The 8,862-nt window shown below is 42.3% G+C and overlaps 1 protein-coding gene and 1 long non-coding RNA gene across 5 annotated transcripts; one reads left to right on the top strand and one right to left on the bottom strand.

The window, feature by feature from the left end:
- Positions 1-2,368: 2,368 nt before the first annotated feature.
- fbxw10 (F-box and WD repeat domain containing 10) lies at positions 2,369-8,792 on the bottom strand. 4 transcript variants are annotated; one of them, XM_020625345.1, is made up of 12 exons: positions 8,184-8,792; positions 7,755-7,916; positions 7,024-7,154; positions 6,727-6,834; positions 6,540-6,646; positions 6,211-6,414; positions 5,926-6,047; positions 4,648-4,802; positions 4,341-4,483; positions 3,935-4,093; positions 3,563-3,846; positions 2,369-3,479 (listed from the first exon to the last, which is right to left on the bottom strand). In XM_020625345.1, exons 1-12 carry the CDS (start codon positions 8,782-8,784, stop codon positions 2,908-2,910), a joined length of 2,748 nt encoding a protein of 915 aa, XP_020481001.1. In that variant the 5' UTR covers positions 8,785-8,792; the 3' UTR covers positions 2,369-2,907. The 4 variants fall into 4 exon arrangements, with proteins under 4 accessions (XP_020481001.1, XP_020481003.1, XP_020481002.1 ...); XM_020625347.1 differs by having other exon boundaries at positions 6,211-6,409; positions 6,571-6,646; XM_020625346.1 differs by having other exon boundaries at positions 7,036-7,154.
- Positions 5,111-6,306, top strand: LOC109974898 (uncharacterized). Its single transcript, XR_002277051.1, has 3 exons — positions 5,111-5,428; positions 5,947-6,114; positions 6,229-6,306. It is a non-coding gene; the product is annotated as an uncharacterized LOC109974898 (long non-coding RNA).
- Positions 8,793-8,862: the final 70 nt, after the last annotated feature.

Here is an 8,862-nt window from a genome sequence, read left to right as displayed (position 1 = left end):
GTGAGCCCCCCAGAGGACAGCTGCTATCAGTGCTGCCTGTGAATAATGGCACAGCGACATCTAACTTGAAATGTAATAGATGCCCCTAGACTCTGGTGTTTAATTTTTTTTATTTTATTTTGTGTGCTTGTGTGTTTTGTATAGAATGAGTCTTGCAGATAGAAGATAATCTCTTTGCAGTTAACAAATACATTCCATATGTGGCACTGTAAAAACAGATGGTCTGCTACAATCAGTTGATTCATGAAAAAACAAAGTTTCAACTTAATGAAATGAACGCAAACATAATGAAGGATGAAAAACTTTGATATCTTTGCATTCCAGTCTACAATGCCGTTTTATATGGAATAAATTATTTACATCAACCTCAACTGATTCAGGTGCCACCTCTGCAGCACATATCAGTGCTTTTTGACGTGTTAGTGCTGAGACATCTGTGAGGAACAACTTTGCTCAATAATCTGCTGGGAGGATACACGAGGAGCCAGAAGCCTGCAGTAGCCTCTTTGATCATCTTCCTTATGTGTGGTCGCAGTCGTTTCACTCCACTCATTTTTGGCTCAATCAAGGACCCTTGAACGCAGCGAAGTTCAGCTCCACAAAACACGAACAAGCCTGCTGCAGAGGCACCACCGAGACCCAATCAATGAGCAATCAGATTCCCTCTTATCTGTTTGGCTTGGCTGGATGTGGATGCTAATCAGTCCCATATCTCAGTAATGGTGTTCCTGTTAATTGCCTTTGTTCATTGTGGCTGTATCCCCTTTCACTTATGATCTCTATCTGCAAATGAAGTCAGAAAGGCATATGGACCTTGTTTCCAGCCTGGCTCTACTGAATCCTAATGGGGGACTGCTGGAAAAAGTGTTGGCCTTGTGGCCTGGCGTTTAAAACTGTCTTAAGATCAAGGTACTTCTTGTTGTTCACATGTGTTGATGTCACTGCTCTGTCAGGCCTTGAAGTTCTACATTATGATCCCTCTTTAAATCTGTAGCTTCTGTTGTCTGACAGTTTCTAGGATACAGTGCCGAACATGGCTGCCTTTCAGAACAATTTCCAGAATATGTTTTCCACAATGGGGACATATGGTCACTGCTTTTATCATAAGTCCGTTCCTAATGAGAATGGCATGATTTTCATATTCATTGAGCATTTGCATCTAATGGTCATGTGGTTAGACCTGGTAACAGTGTGAAGTTGAACAGCTCCAGGGCAAGTCAACCACCCATCTGAGGGACATGCAAATACAAAAATAATGCTGATTATGATTTGGTTAATCACATTCTACACCATGCCTAGCTGGGAAAGATGGTGCTAGTCAAGACTAAGTTAAGAGTTCCAGCCTACTGCTGACACAGCATGACAGAAGCTGAAAAATTAATTTGACAAATGGACTATGATGCAAATATGCACCTTTGGAGATGGAGATTGATGTAGATCAGAGGTCAGCTGGGTCATACTGAATTGTCTTTTGTTGCCTTCTCCCCAACCTCCAACCCTTAAACCCTTCTTTGACTGAGAGGGGGTTAACCATCATTTCTTTAAATCTTCTCCTCATGCATAAATAAACCTGTACCAGCCAACCTTTGGGCCTGTTCCAGGGAGCAGAAGGTCTAAGAGCATCCCTCCATTAAAACTTTCCCTTTTCTGACTTTGCTTTGATTTTACGCTCGTTATCCCCCCTGCAGCTCTGCCGGTCCTGGACAAGAGGCGTTGTACCTGATGGAACAATGGGAGGGGGGAGGCTGTGCTGCCTGATGAAGCTAAGCCAAGCTTGGAGTGGCAGGAGAGGATTGCATTGTCTCCTTACGTTACGCCGCCACAGGAGAAAAGAGAGAGAGGCACCATTATCCCCAGTTTTCTGCAGACCAAATCAAATTAGCAGCAGAGTGCTCCTGAAAGAAGAGACTTTCCAAAGTGGGACGTCTTACCCAGTCAGTTCTCCTCAAGACCTTTTGTTATTCATGGGTGCCCAGCTGTTGTGCTGCTGCTGTCAAAGCAGAAGACCTTCCCTCCCTGATCTTCAACCTCCTCTCTCCTAATGATGCCCTCGAGGCACGGGGAATAGAGGCGAGGTGGCAGGGTGAAAGGTCTGGATAGAACAAACTCCCCTCACTTTGATGACTTCACTCATCTTGTTTGAAGTGCCACACAAGTTAAAAATTCACAAAGATTTATTGTTGCTTCATCATGAAGGCCAGAGTTTTTTCAGGCCGGTAAGTTAACTAAGACAAATATGGTGTTTTAGTAGAGAATGTGCACTAGGAAAACAGCAGGTGTTATGTAGTAGGCACTGATTATGATAACAGTTGGAATCTGAGAATGCATGCTTGAAAAAGCATTATTGTAGAAATAATAAAGTGGTGAAAAAAGCTTTGTTTATGAAGTGTTCAAAATTAAGAAAATACTTTTTTTTAAAGTTCTGATGCAGTCAAACTGCAGCAGAATGCTACCTAAAAAAGACACTGCATAAAAAATACATTTTGTGCTTCTGCTTCCCATTGTTAACATGACCTGAATATATAAATGGTAAGTCAAGATATCTTAAGCGTCACAAAAAAAACAGACAGAAAGAAACAACATTTTTGTGCAAATATATTGTCAAAGTACAAGTTGTGTTCAGATTCAGAAAAATAAGGCACACTGCAAATCCACTAATACTGTAACTCTCTGTCTTGGTGCAGCCCCCATCAGATGATGCAACACTGACCCCTAGTGGAATTTTAATGAACATTTAAAAATATGTTGCTCAGATTAAACAAAATGTCAAAAACAATCAAAGTGCAATGGAGCTTATTGTATCATAAAAACAAACAATACACACATGACCTTCTTCATGGGTTCCTCTTATCTCTGTTGGACTGGTTTTGTTCCCAGCTCTGCATAAGTACCCTCTTAGCCTGGACACTATCTTGGGTCACTGTGAGCAGCCTGAATCCTTTCTGCTCTCTGAATGGGTCCAAATGAGTTAATCTTAGGCAAACTGGTGCGAGTTTTCATGCAGTGTTGGAGATTAGGTAGTGACCTCATGAGCATGCACTCAGGAGCCTGCAGCACTTCTTTGGCACTTGTGGTGAAGGCACCAACTCTCTTAATCACTGTGTATGTGTGTGCACCGTGAGGCTGTGCTTGCTTGGAAAATGAACAGGAATGATGTCCCTTCATAGTGTCAGGAGCAGTTGTGACATCTCTGCTGCTGAATGTGTTTGTCGTATTTTGACTGGATGCACTCGTCATAACTGGGACAGAGTGCAGAGGGTCCTGAGGTGTGTGAGGACCCCAGGAATCCCGTAGCCTTGCATTACACTCCATGTTGATGCTGACTTCGTCCGTGCACTGTGCCTTCTGGATGGTATTGACCCTGAGAAGGATGAAGTCGCGTGTCAGAGGATGATGAAGACCTCTCTTTTTCATCCGCTCACACGTTGCCTTCTCACTCAGTATCACTGAATGGTTAGCTGTCTCACATCGCTCTCTGACTGTAAAGGACATGTGCCTTTTACAACAAGAACAATTGATCTTAAAATACTTGTACTTTTGACATTGAGTTGGACATGCTGACCTTGTGTTTGACTTTTAGAGCGGGTGTGGTGAAGCAGCTCAGCTCTCTCTGGTTTCTTGCTGCCACAGTCATGCATCTTCTGACTGGGTAAAGCATCCTGTGCAGTGGCATCTGCTCCCACTGAGGTTAAGGGAATCTTTCTGAGTGAAGCTGCAGGTTTCTCAGAAACCGCATCACCCTGAGCCAACAGATTATCCTGGCCTCCCTCCCTTGAATCTGTATAGTCCCAGAACACTTTGGCAAACTGGTACAACTTCACACTGGAGGTTGTGTTCACTAATATGCTAAATGGGGGTAGAGAGAAATGTGGGAGACACTCGCATAGATAGAATACAACCATCTAAACACCAGGTGAGAATGCACCTGACTCACCTGTTGTCGTGAAAGTGCACGGACAGTATTCGGCCTGTTTCAGCCTCTGCTGTGATGTCTCTCAAACAGTCTCCAGTGAGGAAATTAAATATACGAATTTTTCCATCCGCACAGCCAGTAACAACACGCAGGTAGACAAGGGCTAGAGATTTGACCTCCCTGCATTTAATGTAACATTTTAGGGTTATTTTGTAGAATTCTGTAATAGGGTAAAATATATTTAACGTAGTGTTTAGATGATGATAATAAACACATTAGGTGCAGTTGGCTGATATTGTCAGTGACAGGCAGCAGTTTTAAATGTTTAAAAAGACACTGAAGACAATGTTTTCTTACATGACTAAAATCAGAACTGAGTAACTTTAAGGACATTTTTGCACATCAGCTCCAAAGGTCTGGTGCTTACTTTGGGTGGGTGAAGGTCATAAGACACTCCTTAGCCTGACTGTTGATGCTCCAGGCCATGACCTGACCGTTAAAGTCCCCTGATAGAAGGTGCAATTCGTCAGTGAACAGGCACTTCACAGAGCTCTTGTGGGCATCGATCACCTTAGGGAGAGTGCCACGTTATACAAAAAAGAAAGAAGAAAAATAGATGCATGGTGTATGAACAAATGCAAACCTGTCAGTTGCGGACAACACACAATTTGGCATCTGTTAAAAAAACATGTATTAAGAGAGAATATATATATATTTATGAGCAATATTCTCACCCTGAGGAGCGATGCCTCCTCCATGTCCCATACTTTGACAAGGCCCCGATCACAGCTGCTATAGACTGTTGTTGAGCTTATCTTCACACACCGGATTCCGCTTGGATGCTTGAAATTAAATTTCTCAAAATGCTTCCCTGTGTGGAGATTCCACACTAGTTGTGTGGTATTTACGATTAGTTCACGTTCCCATAACAGTAACTGAGCACTCTGCAGACACAACTGGATGATTGATCACCTCTGTCTGCTCCATTTCAAAGTAAAAGTGAATGCTTGAAAAAACTGCACAGCAAATATGTACACAATATTAAAAACACACAACATGGCTTCGACAGTCCAAGTCAGTATTTAGCGTGACCTCCCTTTGCACTTAGCACAGCTTGAATTCTTTTTGGGAGACTGTCTTGAAGTCTTGACACCGTGACAGACATGTTTCACTGAAGCCTGCTGCGAGCACTCGTTCTTCCACCTCTCTCCAACTCTTCTTCTCACATACTGTCAACAACTGGACCTGAACATTTCAAACTTCCTCCGTCGCTCCATAATCTTCTTTTCCACTGATCTTGACTCCAGACTTCGTGAGCTTTTCCACGTCTCACCCTTTTTTCCCTGTTCCCTTCAGAAAAAGTGGTTTCTTGGCCGCTGTCCTTCCACAAAGGCCGTTCCTGATCGAGCTCCTTTGGACTGTGGAAGGATCAACTTGGCATCCAGATGAAGCTGCCAGATGCTGAGCCAGGTCTTTGCTGGATTCCCTCCAGTCTCTCAAAGAAGGTCTCATCAGGTTGTGACAGTTTTCCACTCCTGGTTTGGTCCTTGACCTCTCCTGATTCTTCATATTTATTTAGAACAGCCTGAATATCACATCCTGAGTATCCCCGTTGTTTTTTAAATAGTGTGTACATATTTCCTATGATAAATAAATAGTCATCATGACATTCCTAAAACAACAAATAGAATAGTTGGCTAAGACTTCTGCACAGTACTGTGTATGTTGAATATCAGTAGCTCTCCTGGTTGCAATCATATCTGCAAGTCTAAAATCATGGTACTGGTATGGGGAAAAATGTTTGCCTCTGTGTTCATCAGGAGACGTGAAAATCTCATAAATGCACAATTAAGTACTGATATGTTTTTAAAAAGCTGAAGACATTTGTTTGAAAATGAACTAGGAGCTGAATTTCTTGAAAGATTTGATTACCTACGTAGCACATTTTTTTAATGTGATTGACAGTATATAAGTTGTTTCAGTATATTGTGGGCCAGTGTTAGGCTGCTTACCTTTCACTGTACGGTCTTTAGCTCCAGAGACAAGTGTGTCAGCATGGATATCCAGGCAGCTGATGGTGCCAGTGTGGCCATACAGCACCATCTCACACCTGCCTGTCTTCAAATTCCAACACCTACAGATGGGATGAAACAACGAATAAACACCCACACTATTAAATCTACTTCAGTCAGGAGGGGAATGTATCATCATCTGTACCTAATTAATCATACAAAATTCCAGTCATAGAACTGAGCTATGATGACGGGCACTAACTCTGTACATTATCTCCTCCTCACCTGATGCTTGTGTCACAGCTCGCAGTAATCACCAGGTCCCTGTCTTCGCAGAGCAGCACTGCTCGAATGCTGGCAACATGGCCCTTCATCACTGACACAACTTTTGTTTTGGATGCCACATAGAATAGATGCACCGCACGGTCTTTGGATCCCGTGGCCATCAGTGTTCCACCTCTGTAGTCCACCACCCGGTGAGGATCTTCTCTGTCAAATTCAAGTACACAACCACTCCTTAATCACAGCTATATGACATAATGTGTGCTTTAATACCAGTGTGCATGGTTTTAGTTAAGCCTCCTACATAAGAGAAGGTAATGAAACACACGAACATGTTCAACAGCACTTTGGCAAAATATGCACCACAATAGATGTTTCGCTCTTCCATTTGCACTGTTTTGGTTTTGATTTTGGCATAAGCAGCTTCAAATGGCTTCATCTGTGAAAACAAAAACAAGATAATGAACCTACTCACAACTAATTTCTGGTACAAATGCTGAAGTTTATAGAGGTATTAACCTTTAGGACACTGGGATGTATATCCACCTCCTCATCATCCTTTGTGGGTATGGGGACCTCCAGAATATTGGCATACGTAGGACTGACTCTATTAATACCTTTGAACCTCTAGAACAGAAAATGGTATTATTGTATTATCTTTTTAGATGGAAAAATGAGTTAGTGTTGAACTTTACAGCATGAATCCCAAAAGTTCTGATTCGATGAAGGTCACTAAAAACATCTTTGAACACTTTAAAATATACAAATAATTTATGCATAATTAAATATTTATATTGTTAAGTGTGTAGGGTCTACCATCATCATTGCCTTTATTTGGTCCTGGAAATTTCTCCTGAACTTGATTTCCTCCAGGGTTTGCTTTGCAAGGTACTGCCAGCATCGACAAACCTTCTGGCAGCGTCTCAAAGTGTGCTCCCCTAACAGACCTGTAGCAGAAACATGCACAGTATAATGTCAGTAACAAACTGAATTAAAAGAATATTTTGACAATTGTACCTTTGTAAATACTACATTTACACTGAATTGCAAAGTGTCATCCTTGTCATTATTTTGTCTTAACACATTGTATTGTCTTTTGTCCGTCCATACTTCCTTCAAGTAATACAGCCTTTTAGTTTTATCTGTTACTTGGCAGAGCTGCTGTTGCTTTTATATCCAATGGCTACACACTTGAATGGAAAGGATTTCACAACCATTCTTGAGTATTTATGTGGCATCCCCATGGTACTACCCCAGTGAAGTTGCTTTATGCTCAAGTGCTTGACTTAGGACTCTCTGATTCTGTTTGTGTGTGTGTATGGGTGTGGTTACAGTAGCTTGGAATTCTGATGAAAGTTTTCAGCATGTATAATAATTTGTGTTACATAATATAACATACTTAAATTTCTATATATCTAAAGATATCAAGAATACAGCTAGAGTAGCACTCTTGCAGCCTGTGAACACTGCATATGTTCCTATTGTACCGAGTGGAAACTATCAGTAGCCTCTTAGTTTAAGTTTGTCTACAGTATGTGTTCCCTTACCAAGTATCCTCTTTGACAGATCAACAGGTAGGCAGCCTATGAAGTCTATGCATAGGTTGACTCCAGACATAGACTTTGAGGATCCAGGGACTACCATGAGGGCTGGATCCTCTGAGTCTTCATCATTGTGTGGATCAAGTTGATTGGTTTTGTAATTGGTCACTGGAAAGGGCATATGATAATTATAATAAAATGATACAAGTCAAAATTGCTGAATTCTGCATAAGTATTTAAATAGCCTAGTACCGAATAGTAACTGCAGCGCAACCTAACTACAGCCTTGCGCAATTAAAAAAAATCAAAGGACTCGGTAAAGGTTAAGAAATGACTAGGCTGCAAATCAGTACCAAAAAATAGACAATGTTTTAACTCCTGTACACTTCTGTAAATAAACTGTCCTGCGTTGTGTTTTTTCCTCTGTGATCTTACACTTGAATGGAAGAAATCCTCGTTTTTGTCTGACCAGAAGCACGTTGATTAAGTTAGAGATCATGCGTAAAAGTTCGGTGTCACAGAGTGAAAAAACACGGCAAAGATAGCACGATTTTATCCAGTTGGGGCTGCTACTGAACCAGTCCCACATCTCATTCATGTCTTTGCTGCCAAGTGGTTTCCCATCCAGCGCTCGGGTTGTGCTGCGGCAGGAATAATCTTGAAGTGAAGCTGAGCGCCTCGACCTGGCGTAGGTGAACAAAGTCCATGATGTTACGCTCAGGACACTCTGCATGCTTTCGAGCACTTGTACGTTTGTGCAACGTAAAAGCAGCTCCACCACAAATCTCCTCTTGACATCATCCGAAACCTTCCACAAACGCTGAGTGAAACCGGGTGGTTTGGGGGCGAAGACGCACGATGGACACATCCCGCACATGCTGACACATCCCGGCGCCGTTTCACCGCTCAGCTCGTACGCAGACACACATCCACTAAATTCAGCTAACTTCATTTTGATGTAGTTTGCGGTGCTTTCTGTTGGCTGCGTCGTTGCCAGGCCACTCTTGTTTTCCTCTGTATTATCAACAGACATCATTCAGCAGGTTGCCAGGCAACAACGCGCGCCAATAGGGGAACAGATGCTCTCTGAGGGCATGTAGCCGAGCTAGCGCAT

This window comes from Monopterus albus, unplaced genomic scaffold, assembly GCF_001952655.1.
Source record: "Monopterus albus unplaced genomic scaffold, M_albus_1.0 scaffold353.1, whole genome shotgun sequence".
Taxonomy (NCBI): domain Eukaryota; kingdom Metazoa; phylum Chordata; class Actinopteri; order Synbranchiformes; family Synbranchidae; genus Monopterus; species Monopterus albus.
The sequence above is the reverse complement of the archived record's forward strand: the minus strand, read 5'-3'. Positions and strand labels throughout refer to the sequence as shown.

Excerpts from the sequence above, each read along its gene's own strand:
- fbxw10 (XM_020625345.1), bottom strand. The coding sequence starts at position 8,784 with ATGATGTCTGTTGATAATACAGAGGAAAACAAGAGTGGCCTGGCAACG. Across the intron at positions 7,155-7,754 it reads TCTGTCAAAGAGGATACTTG|GTCTGTTAGGGGAGCACACT; the intron begins GTAAGGGAACAC and ends TTTCTGCTACAG. Across the intron at positions 6,048-6,210 it reads AGCTGTGACACAAGCATCAG|GTGTTGGAATTTGAAGACAG; the intron begins GTGAGGAGGAGA and ends TCCCATCTGTAG.